This window comes from Periplaneta americana, chromosome 2, assembly GCF_040183065.1.
Source record: "Periplaneta americana isolate PAMFEO1 chromosome 2, P.americana_PAMFEO1_priV1, whole genome shotgun sequence".
NCBI classification, from domain to species: domain Eukaryota; kingdom Metazoa; phylum Arthropoda; class Insecta; order Blattodea; family Blattidae; genus Periplaneta; species Periplaneta americana.
This window is the reverse complement of record NC_091118.1, coordinates 143,539,479-143,557,455: the sequence shown is the minus strand read 5'-3', so window position 1 is coordinate 143,557,455 and position 17,977 is coordinate 143,539,479. Positions and strand designations below refer to the sequence as shown.

At 35.8% G+C, this 17,977-nt stretch overlaps 1 protein-coding gene across 1 annotated transcript in view; it reads right to left on the bottom strand.

Annotated features, from left to right (window-relative positions):
* Positions 1-2,007: 2,007 nt before the first annotated feature.
* LOC138694632 (uncharacterized) overlaps positions 2,008-17,977 on the bottom strand; it is a 50,157-nt gene continuing 34,187 nt past the window's right edge. The window contains exons 6-8 of the mRNA XM_069818548.1: positions 14,540-14,731; positions 9,956-10,141; positions 2,008-2,437 (exon numbers count right to left, since the gene is read on the bottom strand). Of these exons, the coding sequence (XP_069674649.1) occupies positions 9,966-10,141; positions 14,540-14,731 (368 nt within the window). The 3' untranslated portion in view covers positions 2,008-2,437; positions 9,956-9,965. The remainder of the gene's footprint in view (positions 2,438-9,955; positions 10,142-14,539; positions 14,732-17,977) is intronic.

The window sequence follows — 17,977 nt, the reverse complement described above, 5'->3', positions numbered from 1 at the left end:
ATCTGGTCCCTTGTACAGATACGGAATTAAAATTTGGAGCGAGTCTTGATGGAAGTCCACTTGTATGTAGGCAAAAATTTCACATGACTGTCCACAAGTAGAATAAATACAGGGGCTCTTGTTTACTGCACATGCACAGTGTGTTGTAAACGAAACTTAAATAATAAGGAAGCTACAAATTTTATTTCCGTATCTGTACAACTGATATAATTCATAATTGTACCGGCTTTTCCATTCAACTCCTTCAACAGCCCCAAAAATGCATCTAAGAATTCTTCTCTCAAATATACCCAGTCTTCCTTCATCAGACCTAGTAAAATTTCAGAGTTCAGAGACGTATGTCAACACTGGTCTTACAAGTGTTTTATAAATTAATAATTTAGTATTTCTTGAAATTAAGTATGATCATCAATGTATTAACAAGTGCATTTTCTACTTTTTCCAGTTTAAATTCTATAAAACAATAAGTAAAAAAAGGAACACATAAAATTGCAGTGGAATTGTGAACATTAAGAAACATGCCCAATGGACCCTGCTAACACAGAGGGGCCATATCTTTGACAAACTTATTTGTTTCGACATAAACTTTCTTTTCTGTGGTTCGACCTCTGGGAAAATAGTCTGTTACTTACCTTACGTTGTTCTTCTGTAGTTTTTAAAATTGAAGTTTCACTGATTAACTTGCAACTTCTTTACTGTGTTAACTTCTTAAGAAATTACTTGGCTGACTAGTTTCGAAATGTTATCCTTCATTGTCCAAAGCCTAGTGAAGGTCCTGCGCTATCTTCTAGTTTCCTGTTGAGGTGGGGTGTGTTCATGATTGTGTCGGAAAAGATGTATGTTTTGAAATTGAGTTGAGTGTTCAAGATGTACTACATACATACATACATACATAAGTGTTCTGCCCAGGGGCAGGTCTCCTGTTGCTGTCCGGTTTATATTTCCAGGAAAAATTCTACATCGAAAAACTTTCCATTAATTTTCAATAGATATTATCTATGTTTAAAGAGTACTTCATGGCAATTTCATGTAGCTGATATTATGATGAGGTTGTAGTTCATTTTAAGAATTGACAACAATATCATTGGAACATTGAAGTATCCGTAATTAACTATTTTAGACATATGCAGATCCAAAACTGGACTCGTCAGTTACAGGATAGGAGGAAGTAGAGGTTCACTGTTGAGATGACCATAACTCTGGAATTAATACAGTTGTAGAGCCTACAGAAGAAGAAGTATGAAAAATAATACGTACAAATAAACAGAGGAAATAAATACGAAGGAAGATCGGAAAGTAACGCACAATTGAAATACTATTTTAGTTAGGACATTCAAAGTTGGCAGATTGAATCCTGCTCTACAGACAGCAGTGCCTCTATCAGGTATCACCCTGACGGAATGAGCGGTAACTACTGAGTAAAGATGGAGCATGTGCTAGCATTGTCTACTTAATGAGGAGCAGCGAGGCGTAGTCTGTTTTTTGTAGGAAAAACGAAAAGTCCGAGGGAAATTGACAGGAAAATGTTGCATTTGTATGATGCTGATTATCTGGACCGAAGCAACATCTCCAGGTGGTATAGATTCTTCGAAGAGTGCTGCCGACGAAGCACATTCTGACCAGTGACCGCTGCAATACCACACAAAGTCAGAAGCATTGAAATGGCGTCATCCACCCTACAATCCAAACCTCGCATCGTCTGACTCTCACCTCTTTGGACCAATGAAGAAATTCCTCGGAGGCCAACGCTTCGGTTCGGATGAAGAAGTGAAATCAGTCATGAGCAGAGTCCAGAAAACTGAGTTTTATGAACGAGGTGTACTGAATTTGGTGTCATGATGAGGGAACTGTGTCGAGGGACTTGGTTCCTATGGCGAAAAATAGGTAAAACCTGTAGCTTTCTTGTGCCTTATTTTGTTTTGCTTACTTGTTAAATACAAAAAATTGTGCGTTACTTTTCGATTCTCTCTCTTATGTAGATTTAAAAATGAAGTTATTCAGAATGTGTTCTTTATATCGATGTCTTTATTTAATGCAATGTACAAATCATGGAAAACTGTAATACACAACTATGAATCATAATCTTTGTGACAGTGTCATGGATGACGAAAGAGTCTTCATCACTCAACAGAATGAATAACTCTTGAACCAAGATGAGCTATTCCGAATCGGTCTTTGTGGAATGGGCTACTTCCGAGCTCAGACCACGTTTTCGTCTCGAAGCGAAATTCTAACATGGGAGACGTGAACTTTCGTTCGTTTTCAAGCACCTTTCTTCTGCAACTACGCGTACTCACTTCTGAAACTCCGTGCATGTCAGAGGACGGTCCATATTGATTCCATCAGAAATTTTCGAGTGCCTGTTGAAGTGTCAAGTTGGAGTTCCGTGTGGACCCTCAGGAAGCGAAGTTTCTGTCTCTTGGAGTAGACCCATTGGCTGCAAGGAATGGTTAAAATGAAAGAGAAATAGAAGAGAAAGAAAATAATTAAAAATTAATTTTAAATAATAAAACTTAATTCTGAATCTAAACTATTACGTTAAACGAATTAAATTAACTTCGTTGTAGGTTAACTGTTCAGTACGTTCTTAATGCCTCCATATATGTATACTGTTGTTATACACTTATATCCATCTTTTCTCAGTCTTCCTTCTATATCCTGGTAGTTGGTGCTTAATGGTCTTGTAGAAGTATGAGTCTGCTGTAAAGTTTGACTTGTTATTGTTCATTATGCTCCCCTAAATTAGAGAAGAAGATAACAATTATAAAGAAATATATGTATTCAGAGTGAAAGAAAGAATAAAATGAAGGAAGTATGACGAAAGAAGGAGTATATACAAACACATATGATGAATTAAGACGGAAGGAAAGAAAGACAGCCACCTGCGCAGCTCAGTCGGCTGAGGCGCTTGCCTGCCGATCCGAAGTTACGCTCGGGCGTGGTTTCGATTCCCGCTTGTCTGATTAGCTGATTACATGGTTGAGTTTTTTTCCGAGGTTTTTCCAAATGGTAGGCGAATGTTAGGTAAGCTATGGCGAATCCTCGTCCTCACTTGCCAAATACCATCACGTTATTACAATCACATCGACGCTAAATAACCTAGTAGTTGATATAGTGTCGTTAAATAACCAAATAAACAGACAAGTAAAAATAATAGACAAATTTTGAAAGAGAACAATAAAAGGTGAGAATTAATGAGCCGATGAATTAATTAATTCATTAATTAATTACTGTAGTAAGTGATAGAGGAAGGGATAAAAGAGGCGTAAGGAGTAAGGTAGAAAATGTAGAAAGTAAGAAAGAGAGAAAGAAAGGAAGGCAACTAGAAAGAAATATAAAACGAAATGTCAGAAGAAATTATAACTGAAGGAAAGAAGGGCGAAAGAACAAATGAAACCAAGGATGAAATGTAAAGGAAAGGCAGGAAAGAAGAAAGGAAGGAAAGAGTAACAGAAGAAAGGAGCAATGGAAGTTTTCAGTAATGAAATAATGGAAACAAACTAGAATAGAATCTAGAAGGAAGAAAGGAAAACTGGAAAGGATCAGCTGAATGAGAGTGCAAGGGAAGAAAAAAAGAATGAAAGGAAAGAAAATGAGGAACGAATGGGAGGAAATAAAAAAATATAAGGAATGAGGAAGGAATGGAAGAAAATAATAATGGAAGGAATGAGGAAAGGATGCAAGAAAAGAATATGAAAATTAGGAAAAAGTGGAAGGAAAGAATTAAAAAAAGGAGGGAAAGAAATAGGAAAAAGTAGAAGGAAAAAATAGAATGAGATAAGATTGGGATGAAGGAAAAATGGAAGGAATGAGGAACGAATGAAAGAAAAGAAAAATGTAACGAATGAGGAATGAATAGAAAGAAATAATAATGGAAGGAAGCAGGAAATGATGCAAGGAAAGAATATGGAAAGAATTAGGAACGAATGGAAGGATACAAAAATGGAAGGAATGAGAACAGAATAGAAAGAACGAAGATTATATGGAAGGAAGAGGCAATACGGGGATGGAAATGGTACGAAAGTTGAAAGATTGGAATGAAAGAAAAATGTAAGCAAAAATTAAAGTCTGAAAGATTGCATGAAAGAATGGAAGGAAAGAAAATGGGAAAACAATATAAAATAATGAAAGTAAAGTAATAGAGAAAGATGAAATTATGAAGAGAAAAAATAAGAATGGTAGAGAATATAAAATTGGAAGGAAGTGTGATGACATGACATTGGAAGCTACGAATAATTGGAAAGGAGAAAGAAATGAAAGGGAAAGGAAAAATAAATGTCGGAAAGAGGGAAGAATGGAAAGAAGGAAGAAAGAGAATGAGTAGAAAAGAGGGAGTTGAAGGTGAAGGGAGAAATACAAAACTAGAAGAATAGGGAAGTAAAAAATAAATTTTGTCTTGAGGGATGTTTAATGCTATTATTAGTGCGTTAATTAGCACCAGTATTTTTTTTTTACTAATTTCGGCACCGCAGCTTGAGGTTTATTGTATTTAGACCAGCGGTGACCAAAGCGGGTGTCGTGATTACATCGTGTAATCACAGACATTCAAACGGGTACGAGGAGTTTCCTGTATATTCCTGTGTGTTTCATTCACGTACTGAAGGCAAGCAGTGGCGGTATCATGTCGCTCTAGAAACTCTGTCTCTACAAGCAGTAAGAGGTGGTTTCGTAAAGAATGAGAAGGAGAAATTCTTTGTTGTTCTGTCGGACAAAATGTAATATGTTTACCTTGCTCAACGGTTCAATTAGGAGTGTATAGAAACATTGTCACTCTGAATAATTTATTATTATTATTATTATTATTATTATTATTATTATTATTATTATTATTACTGACCACTAAGTATGTGTTTCTATCATTCTTCTGTACGTACATGAATATTGATATTTTAGATCTTCTCCCCAGAAGGATGAAATTATTACAGTAGGTTTTATCTCAATTTTAATCCTCTTAATTATTCATTTAATAATAATATTGTAGAAAAACTGATTCAATATTATGTGCCAACGAACTGTTAAACGCCAGGAATTGACATGTCTTAAATCATAGCCAGGAAGAGAAAGATGACATAAATAAATTTATGGAAGTCAGCTACCTAATGGGTTTCAAATATCTCGTGCTCTAACGCCTTTTAATAGAACAGAATTTCTCGAAAGAGTAATGATTAAAATAGCTTAAATATCCTGTCTATAAGTTTTTAATTTGAAAAACTACAAATTTCTCGACCAACTATCGAGAGAAGAATTTAGAAAATTTCTGATTATATTCAAGACGAAGCACAGTGGTCTAGAATGCAAATTTAGCGGGACATATTAATAACTTTTCAGCTACCTAACAGATTTTTATGAAACTTTACACAGTAGTTACTGGTAGCATATATGTTTTGTATGCAAGCTCTCGTTACGTTGGTATAAGGGGAACTACCCCTTATAGGGAGGCGCATTTAGACAAAATTAGAAACTTTTCTCCTATCTGACAGATTTTTATGAAATTTTACAAAGCAGTTACAAGTAGCATATATGTTTTGTATACAAGCTCTGATTACGTTCGTATAAGGGGGCGCAATTAGACAAAATTAGTAACTTTTCTCATATTTAACAGATTTTTATGAAATTTTACACAGCAGTTACAGGTAGCATATATGTTTTGTATACAAGCTCTCGTTGCGTTGATATAAAGGGAACCATCGCTTATAGTGGGGGCGCAATTAGACAAAATTAGTAACTTTTCCCCTATTTAACAGATTTTTATGAAATTTTACAGAGCAGTTACAGGTAGCATACAGTAAAAACTCTCCTTACGGACACCCCCAAGATACGGACACTCCTCAAATACGGACAGATTTTTATGTCCCAATTGAAATAATATAGAAATAATGATAAATTTAACTCTCGTTTACGGACACTCTCAGACACGGACACGGACAGCTGTTTCATAGTCCTAAAGCTTGCTTTACCTCCTGACTGCGGACAGAATTTGGTTTTCAAGACCTAATGTGTTACAAAAATGGAAAATTTAGTTTTGAGAACTGTACAGAAATTCCTTAATATGAAAGAAGACAATAAGGGTCTTGTATGCTACCAGTAGCCCAGCCGGCTACCCCTTGTTAGCTGGAAGTGGGTGGATAAACAGAGTCAAAAAATTTAACCTGTCTGATGGGTCCAAGGTTTCCGCGATCGTGAAATTGTATTCGACACATGATAAAGTTAGTAGGATTATTCTCTTCACTTCAATCAGTTGTTCTGTTTCGAGAGACATGGCACCTGAACGTAAAGATGAAGTTGAAAACTGTAAATTACAGTACTGCATAACTGTAGACCTAGAATAAAATTACATGGCACAGTACTGTATTTTCCTTTTTCAGTCTTATCTACTGTAGTTTAAAATTGCAAAGAATTTACTGTAGTATACTGCATTTAGTATTAAACTACAGTAACACATTTCATTTAAAGCGTGAAGGGATACATAATGCGTATTATAAATTTACTGTTAGATTGGGGAGCCTTCCTCAAAATAAAGGACACCTCCCAGATGCGGACAGATTGTTACGTCCCTTCGATGTCCGTAAATGAGAGGTTTCACTGTGTATGTTTTGTATACAAGCTTTGATTACCTTCGTATAAGGGGAACTACCCCTTATAGGGGGTGCAATTAGACAAAATTAGTAACTTTTCTCCTATTTAACAGATTTTTATGAAATTTTACAAAGTAGTTACAGGTAGCATGTATGTTTCGTATACAAGCTCTCGTTACGTTGGTATAAGGGGAACTACCCGTTATAGGGAGGCGCAATTAAACAAAATTAGTAACTTTTCTCCTATTTGATAGATTTGTATGAAATTTTACAAAACAGTTACAAGGAACATATATGTTTTGTATACAAGCTCTGATTACGTTGGTATAAGGCGAACTACCCCTTTAGGGGGCACAATTAGACAAAATTAGTAACTTTTCTCCTATTTAACAGATTTTTATGAAATTTTACAAAGTAGTTACAGGTAGTATGTATGTTTCGTATACAAGCTCTCGTTACGTTGGTATAAGGGGAACTACCCGTTATAGGGAGGCGCAATTAAACAAAATTAGTAACTTTTCTCCTATTTGATAGATTTGTATGAAATTTTACAAAACAGTTACAAGGAACATATATGTTTTGTATACAAGCTCTGATTACGTTGGTATAAGGAGAACTACCCCTTTTAGGGGGCACAATCAGACAAAATTAGTAACTTTTCTCCTATTTAACAGATTTTTATGAAATTTTACAAAGTAGTTACAGGTAGCATATATGTTTTGTATACAAGCTCTCATTTCGTTGGTCTAAGTGTAACTACCCCTTATAGGGGGGCGCAATTAGACAAAATTAGTAACTTTTGTCCTATCTAACAGATTTTTATGAAATTTTATACAGTAGTTACACTTAGTACATTTGTTTTGTGTACAAACTCTGTTTACGTTGGTATGAGCAGAAGTGCCCCTTACAGGGGGATGCATTTAGACAAAATCTTATGGGGGGGGGGGAATGTAACATTTTAGGTACTATTGCACCTTTTGGACACTCGGAAAGGTTATTTGGTACATATTAACAAGCTGTCATCTTGAATTCCCTGAATTATACTGCGGAAGCAGATTCGGTTCACAGATATTGAAATAACTGCAACCGAGAAAAATTGCACTACTGCACCTCTAAAGAATAGTGCTCATAAATTATTACTTCCGCAAATCTGCGCACCTTAAGACTAGATTTAAAATAGAGGTAAATAGTGGAGGAAGTGAAAAAAAATCATTTTTGGACGAACCAAAGGGGTTTTTTTTTCTCTACCTTAGCAAAGTCTGCACTCAATGGTTATATTTATATTTTGTCCCGTGTCCATTCATGCTAATTTGACATGCTATAATAACATTAAATGTAACACAAACAAACAGTGTTACATACCCAAAGAACTACTTGGCATGTTGATACCAAATATGAATGGAATCGACCACTTACAACAGAGTTACAGCACAAGGAAAACGGCAGACTCGCGGCGCTTTCTGAGTAAGAATGCTGGGTGGCGAAATGTGGCATGTTACCGGCTTCTTATCTCGCTATGCAGCCACCTCCGCTGATTAAGATTATCAATTCAGTGTTACTCAGTTATATAGGAAAAATAATTTAAGGGTTTAATTTAATTTTTTTACATGTCATTTTCTTCATTTGTCCTCCTAAATATGGATTTTAGACCACTGTGCGAAGGTTAGAAAAAGAAGCAAGAAAAATCGTATATTATTCACTGGCCCTTGATGACAGCAGTGACATTACTGATACGGCAAAGCTTGAGATTTTTATCCGCGGGATTGATCAAGATGTTAGTACAGGAACCACCACTGGTTGTAGTTTTCATGCCAAGTAACTTCCCTCCGTCTTTTACTTCATAGGCTGTCTGTCGCATGTAATCACTGCAGCTCGAGTTTTGGTCATCGCTGATCTAGACCCACAACTCTACTGAACACACGCACACACTGCAGCACTGCCTCGTTTACTGGGTGAGGATACCCGAGGGCCACTGCGATACACCACACACACTTGGACGATGGACAGACCACCATTCCCCGTGAAGAGGTCTGAATTAAAATGTCCCTGTCTTCACGACCGGGAATCGAATCCGGGCCACTTTGATCAGTAGTCTAGCACGCTACCTCGAGACCAAGGAGGCGGACTAGCACCAGTATTAATTGTATTAGAAATTTTTATGGGAAAGCATAAATGAATAGTGGAATTATACAGGGACATCATTTTATTTTTACTAACATTTTTAATATTAACTTGCCTATACCTCTGGATCAACGCCGTTTGCTATCCCCTTCCACAACTGGAGTTCGATGATACTGACATAATATACAAACAAATCACTTTACTAGGTATAGGAGGGAAGAAAAGTAATTCATCCATTTATGTAAACTAGGAAATATTGCGCTTTTGAGTTTAATCATTTTCATTAGGTTTTTGTTTAATCAAAATACAGTACAGTATTAACAATGAGTGTTTTTACTCACGAACTGAGCTGTCCATGTGGACGTATTCATTATGCAGTGTATATTATACTGTCTACAACACATTAGCGTACAATATAGAGCATGAAGTTATTTTGAAAAATAATCATAATATGGGTATTTAAACACATTTTTTAAAAAGGTGGCCGTTCATTTCGATACAGGCTTCAGTTCTAATGTGCATATTATCGCACTATAGATTATTATACCTAATCCCAATTACCAGTTTCGTCCTTCGTACGAGTAACTCATGTTGAAATAATTCTGTACCTACTCTATAAAAGAGTACCTTACGTACTGTAAATTCAATCTTCATTTCTGCCCGAAAAGATAACATTACTCAGACATACTATCTACTGTCCGTCCAAGTGGTTATGTCGCAGGGTCGTAGAAAGGGAGGAAATCACGTGACAGTTAATTACTTAACGAGGCCCTTTTATTTAAGTTATTTTAAACAATTGTATGTGTATAATATTACGTAGACGTCCAATTCCTAACAGAAATTAATGTTCTCAGAAAAGAGCTAAGACAGCCCAGCCACTAGCTGGCGAATAAAAGCTGGTTGGGGAAACCGGGATACGACGTAGGCAAATGGACGACACTACCTGTGCGAAAATGATAATATTGAAAGCTCTTTTCGTCACTGGAAAATGCAAACACATTTTTGGAACGTACTGTGGCTACTATGACTGTATATGCGGTCTTGGATCTGTGTGGAAGACGGTTGAAGGGGTGGGAGTGAAGTACATTAAAAAAACTCGGGTACAATAAAAATTGAAGTAAAAATAAAATGATGCCCTTGTATAACGTGGCCCCTTTATCTCGGAACTCCAGAGAAGTAGGCGTGGTGGGAATACTATAATATCTTAATTACAGATAACTGATAATACCGACTATTCTAGTGTGTGTGTGTGTGTGTACCTTTGCGTCTTTATCCAGATGTCAGTATATGCCCACCGCTTGTGGACCACTCAGTGTGCGGATGATGCTGGCAGCGCACACTGGCGAGCAACGGCCGCAACAACCAGACGACACCGGTCACCAGATAAACAACAGCCATTAGTGTGAAGCAGGCCGGCAGTCCGCTTCTATCCTTGAGAATCAGGTCTGTGGTGCAAGAATTGGTTCAAATGAAATATCGTACAGTTGTGTGGTGATGGTGGTTCTGGTTTATGAAGTAGTTAGTGGTCTTAGTTGGAATTATCTTAACGAAAAATGCAGCAAAATGACAATGCTTCAGTTATTCTTTAAATTTGTTAGATTGAACACAACAGAAACAAGAGTCGTGTACTCAAATCACTATGTATTTCTAATTTATTCATCTAAACTACATAAACATATTTCCTATGACATCAATAAAATGGTTGTGATCTTCTTTGGTATAATGTAATTTCGAAGAATCGCGACGTTTCAATGCAGAAAGAAGAAGCTGTAGAGACCGTCAAATTACGCCTTCCAACAAAATATCAAAATAGTTCTCTAATGCCAACAGAAGTACGATACGCATTTGTATAACTCTGAAAATAATAATTTAAATCTTTTTACTATCCCATGTAGGTCTATTTTACTTAGCACATACGTATTATTTGTACTGTCTTTGACATAAGAATCCACCGTGGTCTGTTAGACAATTAGTATACCCGTTCAGTAGAATAAACTTGATCTATTTAATGACCGCTGTAGAAAATAATAAATCTGATTCGTACATCTTTCTCTTGGGGTTTTCAATACAATATCCGCGTAAATGAGTCTGTATTATATAATTTATTCCATGAGTACGTGTGTAAAGAATCAGAAAAATGAAGAAATCTACAATAAATTGATGTAAGATCCAGATACATGTAACTGCAAAAATAGAAGCAAAATTATTTAAGTGTATAGCTCATGTAATCAGAGCTCCATCGTAAAGGAAAATGAGTAAAGTCGCAGAAGAAACACCGGCGGGAAGAAAACCACTGAGAAGACCTCGTATGAGATATTTAAACTATATTCTAGAATATAGAAAAAAAATAGCAAGCAATAAATAAAACAGTTTGGAAAAATGTTTGTTTGGAGAGACTAATCTGGTACAATACTTTCCTCCTACAGTAAAAAGGCTTCGCGGCTTATAAAGGTAAAATAATAATAATAATAATAATAATAATAATAATAATAATAATAATAATAATAATAATAATAATAATAATAATAATATGTATGAGTGCATGTATGTATGTATTTATGTATGTATGTATGTTTGTATGTATGTAGGTAGGTACGTACGTACGTACGTACAATATTATGCGTTGTAAGTTTCATACATGTATGCATGCATACATTACATACATACATACATACATACATACATACATACATACATACATACATACATACATACATACATACATACATACATACATACATACATACATATATACCAGTAGCGGACGGTGGGTTTAAAAGTTGAGGAGGCCAAGACGTGAATGCTGAGAATATAAAAATATAAGGCCTGTGACGTACCTCATTACCAAGCGCAGAATTTATACATTATAAGAAATTAAAATTAGGTTTTCCAATTTATGTTTTAGGATTTTAAATCTTATGTTTAGGAATTTATATGATTTTACGGGAAAAATAAAAATAAACAACATACTGTTAATATATTACAACGGCTTGGTAAAGATTGCCACTCTTTGGGACACTTTAAGTCCTAACCTACGAATTAGGTCTTTTTAGGTCATATTACATTTAAGAATGTTACTCTTTGCTACATAAAACGAATAAGAAAAGCAATATTTCGAGAGTAACGAGATAGCAACAAAATTGACTCGAACCTAAGAATCCGGGGCTTGGTCATTACTATTACATGGTCTAATTTTACAGCAAATTAACTGGACATTCCTCTTTCTTCGCAAACCGATCAATAGGTCACAGCATACTGAATAACTGCTACTACAAGAAGCTAGAGACAAATCTGCATTTGTTTCTAAACTCTCGATATATTTAAAATAATGTATAAGTAAATATATCTTGTAGCACAAAAGAATAAAATGACAAGAACACCCGCAAACAAGAGAAAACTAACAACACGTCACTCAATTTTCTAAAACCAGAAGAGAGAAAGAGAGAGCTCAGCGGTGGGTAGGACGTCTCCAAATCGGCTCCCTTCGCGCGTTCTAGTCAAGTTTAAACACTCCACTAACCAGCTATCTTATTGGTTGAACTGCTGTTGTCATGGTTACCGAGGAGTAGCGTCATGTAGCCGACTCCTCTCTCCCGCTCTCGCATAAACACAGCAGGCTGCTAGATGTCGACTATACAGGTTACAGCGCTATCTGTTATTTTTCAGTACGAATTATTTGTACTATCTACAGCAGACGTCTCAATAGGGCCTTCTCAGAGCACTTCCTCCTCTCTCTATTTTTATATGTAAAAGTGGAACAAGATGCGGGAGCAGTTCGTGTATCTCCGGATGACGTCATTGACCGCGAAGTTTGAATAAACATCTGCAACCGCTACGATGTTGTGTCCATCTTCGAGGAAAGGATGTCCTTATTACCGCATATGTATGAAGAAATAAAAGTGTCATAGGGAAAGCGAAATTGTGGGAGTCGCAAGTTTCAGTGGGTAACTGTTACCATTTTATTAATCTAAAATTGTTACCTAATTTGAATCAAGACCAATGTAACAAACATAATAAAGTACTGGAGGACTTGAGAAAGGAATTTGAGGTCAGATTTAAGATTGTTTGTGAATTTCTAAGATGTTTTGGTTATTTTTAATTATTGAAAACATCACGAATTATATTATTTAACTATTACTGTAATTAATATATTAATATTGACGTATCATAAAAATACGTACTTTAACAACCAACAAGTTTAATAAGTTTAATTGTAATTTTATTATCATTTAATTGAATTTTATTTCATTAAATATAGTGTAAACTTAAAAAAGAGAGAGATACCAAAAACCATTTACTAGAAATGAAGTATTGTTGTTGTTTAGTCAACTGTCCGAAGACAGGTCTGAACCTCACAAGTGATACCAACAAGGCACCACTTAAAGACAACTAGACCAGGAGATAATGGGGTAAGGATGGCCAGTTCCTTGTGCTTAAATAATTATGTAACATGTATGGTTCTTCATGCTTCAGATGTCTTATTTTTACTCATTGATATATCATTAGAAAATAAATTTATTACTATTATTATTATTATTGTCATTATTATTATTATTATTATTATTATTATTATTATTATTATTATTATTATTATTGCAAACTACTTAAGAAATTTTATTCCTTCCGAAAATAACAGTCTATTGTGACAATAAAACTCAAAAGTGCAGCTTTATGGCATTTCTCCCGCGACAGTTACAACTTAGCTCGCTCATGCTTGTAACATGAATCAGCGATCGGCTATCTTCGGGTATTGCGCTTATCTCTTGTGCTGACTACGCTATCTACATTCGCTCTCTGTAACAACTTTCATGCGTTGGCCTTGAGACGCCTGATCTACAGTATAGCGAGCGGGCATCGCCAACTGAATGTGGTCGACTTTACGTAACTTACATCTTAGTCGTAGTGAATAGTAAAATTAATATAAAAGGAAAAATGTTCATCATTTGCTGTAACTTGTCTGTGATCTTAATTCAGTTGAAATTATTACTATCATATTCTGTTCTGGTAAAATATTAGGGGAGGCTCGGCCTCCCTTGCCTCCCCTGAAAATCCGCCGCTGATACATACATACATACATACATACATACATACATACATACATACATACATACATACATACATACATACCACATCTGCAGAGTAACGGTTAGCGCGTCTAGCCGCGAAACCAGGTGGCCCGGGTTCGATTCCCGGTCGGGGCAAGTTACCTGGTTGAGGTTTTTTCCGGGGTTTTCCCTCAACCCAATATGAGCAAATGCTGGGTAACTTTCAGTGTTGGATCCCTGACTCATTTCACCGGCATTATCACCTTCATCTCATTCAGAAGCTAAATAACCTAAGATGTTGATAAAGCGTCGTAAAATAACGTACTAAAATAAAAAAATAAAATACATACATATATACATACATGTATTTAAACAATTTTCCTTTTTTCCATTTTGCGTTATTTATTTTCATTTATTGTGAAATCGACTTTATAGAAACAGTTGCAACAATGCTTTTAAGCCCAGCGCTCTAGAACTGACCCATCGTGGAGGTATATTTACACTATTTTCAAAACACACACACACACAAAAATCTTATTTAAATAATGTGGGGAGAAGAGTTGAGGCTATCTTGGACATCTTCCATTGTTGGTGAAATACAGGAATTCACTACGCTTCGGCTGTTGGCTCTACCTTCGTGTGAACAAATGGGAAAGCGGGAACGAACATGTGAAAAGGATATTTCTAATAATATTTAATTTTAATCGTGCTACTTCATTCACAAGCAGAGGCACTGCAACAATGGTTGGTAACCACTTCCGCTCTGTAAAACGTAATGGTTTCTTGTGTTGTACAGACCCATGATCGAGGAGGCACCGAGCACGAGAACTCCCGACGTGAGGTCCAGGAACACGTCCGCCTTGGCGAGGTTCCAGGTACCGAGAACTTCCCGCACCATGTTGTTGCCCGTCACCATGGTTGCGCCCTGTCCTAGGCCGAACACCGCGCAGCTCAGCGTCACTCTGTCGTGCGTTTCCGCCTTTGACAGCACTGTGGAGGAGGAGACAAGTCAAGGTAGGGAACAACCTCTTAAAAGTGACAAAAATTGTTTTGACGTGAATACGTCTTTGTTCGAAATACAATTTATGCGAAAATATTAACATTTTTAAAGTAACACGAAGTTCAAATAATCTCCGCTAGATGTTAAACATGCTAGAGCTTACGCGTGATGCCATCTGTCGAGTGATGTGTGACATACTTGAAAGGGAATAAACGACGAGCACTATCTAGTAAGAAACTAGCGTTATCAGCACATAAAGGGGCGCTGCCAAGTTATAATGCCATTGGACGAGTCCATGTAATACAGTAACAATATTGAACAACAAAATATCATATTCTTAATAATAATAATAATAATAATAATAATAATAATAATAAACCATCAAAATACAAAACAATAAAACAAAGATGTATTCAGATAATCATCGGGATTCACACCGTATTGTTTTATTAGTAGGCCTATATAGTTAAATGTGCATTTGATTCTGAATCGATTGACATCTATATCGCGCATATTTCTCTATTTTAAGGATTACTTTCGTCTTGGAATGAACTCTTTAATGTTGGTTGTTCTTGAATTATTTTTTCTATGAAGTGCAGTTTATAATTAGTCCTATAATTATAGTTTGTATGAAAAATAATTTAGGGTTCTGAAGTAAAACATGGTAAGTTACGTTTTAGTATTTTAGAGTTATTAGGTAGGTAAACATTTATACATGCAACAATTCGTATAGTTACCAGAAAAGTAAAATATGTATACTTCTCCCATCTGTAGAGATGTTGGAAAACTAACTGCTGGATTAGACGCAGAATGTAAGATACCACATTATACAGATCTCATTTTTCACCAAAATGTCAGTGACCATGTTTTACGTGCGAGGTCCTCAATTTATAGATCCTACTTTCAAATGTTTTACAATGAGAAAGAACTCGACTAGCGAAAACATGTTCGTACGAGTAGAGTAACGTAATTGGTAATTTATTGCCATCACATGTCAATAACAATGGCGCTATATTTTAGATTAAAATGACATGCTTCAGAATACTTTTGCGTGGTGTCGCGAATATATTTTCAATAATGCATTCCAAAAATCTGTAGTGTTTGGTAATACTGTATAACTGTTTTATAAATTCTAATTTTCAGCTTTATCGAGAACGACAGCTTCTCAACCGAGTAATAACAGACATTTCCATACTTATTCGACGTTTAATTTCCTCCCGTTTGTCATTTATATTGATTACTGTTGCTCCAAGATATTTGAACTTTTCTACGTGTTCAAAGGATAAGTTTCCAATTTTTATATTTTCATTTCGTACTATTTCGAGACATAATAATATACTTAGTTTTTGGGGGTTTACTTCCAAATCTATTTTCTTACTTGCTTCAAGTAAAATTTCTGCGTTTTCCCTAATCGTTTTTGGATTTTTCCTAACATATTTACGGCATCTGCATAAACAAGCAATTTATATACAATTCCTATATCGTCGTCATGTTAATGTAATTAAACGCAAAATTATCATCTTCAAATTTTCTCTCCAAATATATATAAAATTATACAATCATATAAAATATAATTATTGCTATAAAGAAGTTTAAAGCTCAACACGAAATCACGTCTAACCTCCTAAAGAATATAATAATTAATAACTGATTAAAATGTTTTTTTAAATCGGTAGAATCACTTCGGCAAATGTGTTAAATTTAAGAACAGTTGCGGTTATTGAAGGGGGGCTCAAGGACTTCGTCCTACCTGTGATAATCATCAAACACATTCTATTTGCACTTTCCCAGCAATATTAATTCCATAATTTCAGTATCCAAGTTATGTTTCTCCAATTTCAGCAGCTGTATAGGAGATTAGGCAGTAATGAGAGTTATCATTGGACTCGGGTACTAATCATACGAAAAAATTTCGACCTGTGACGTCACGTTGCTGTGACGAGTGCAATGCCATCCCATCCCATCCCATCCCATCCCATCCCATCCCATCCCATCCCATCCCATCCCATCCCATCCCATCCCATCCCATCCTCGTCCACGCTAGCGAACAGACTCAATGCTAGTGAGAATTTTGGAGTGATAGTACAGTCTAGTATATATTGTGCTCCAACCATGAGAAAGTCTTTCCGGAATGAAACGCAGGGGGGTGATTCTGTGAATGAATGTTGATATCATAAGATGGCATAAGGTCACACACGTGGATACTCGTTTCTCTATTGGCTAGCTCTCACAGCTCAAACAATAACATTGACAGACACATGTTTATACTACCATAGTTACAAAATTAGATCACTGTTAATCTCCTGGTCTTTTAATCTCTCCAGGAGAGCGCATGGTCTTTAAACTGACGTTATAACGATAATATCATCTATCTACTTCGCTCCAATATATGACGCAATAGTAAGCACATTCCTTTCACGGTTGATCTCCTGGTTGGAGAACAGTACAGTCACGAAGCTTGAGTTGTGAGGGTGCTAAGAACAATAGACTGTGCCGGTATTATTTCGCATTGTCTGTAATGAGGCGATATTAGCGATCCTAGTGGTTAGCAACTATCTATGGATGCATGTTTACTACGTATTGAGCTTCGTTACTTTATATACTAGACTGTAGTGATAGTATGAAATCACGGCTTCTTTCTTTAAGGAATTATTTGAGTGTGTTTGTCCAAATTCTTTTCCTTCAGAGAATAAAATATTGAATGCTCTGTATATTTTAAAGTGAGAAAAATTCGATGGTATTCGGGTAAAGGGGTTAAGTCATTTTTTGTGCAAAAACAAAAGAATACTAGCATTTGATGTGTTTTACTATTTATGTAGAAAATTATTTGCAATAAGGGTCCGATGTTTAATTTTCATTTAACTCAAAACTCATTTTTATGACTTATCGCCTTTTACCCAAACACCATCGAATTGTCCTAAGTCGAATATACGTGTAATAACTAAGACCTTAAATCATAATGGGGACACCAAAGCTTATGAATATTGCTACTCCGTATCTTCCATGCAATTTCAACCGCGTCAACTCGACAGTGTAGCCAACATTGCTGGCGAAAAACACTTAAATGTTATTTACATTGCCAATAACCTGTTCAGAAACTGAGAGGTGTTTCTCGACCAACCGTAAGAGGAAAATACAGATTAAATGCGCTCGCAATGTAGTCGGTAGGAAACACAAATATAGTTAAAGTTACAGACTTCAATAAATTAGTCATTGACAAGTTTTGTGAGAAGAAA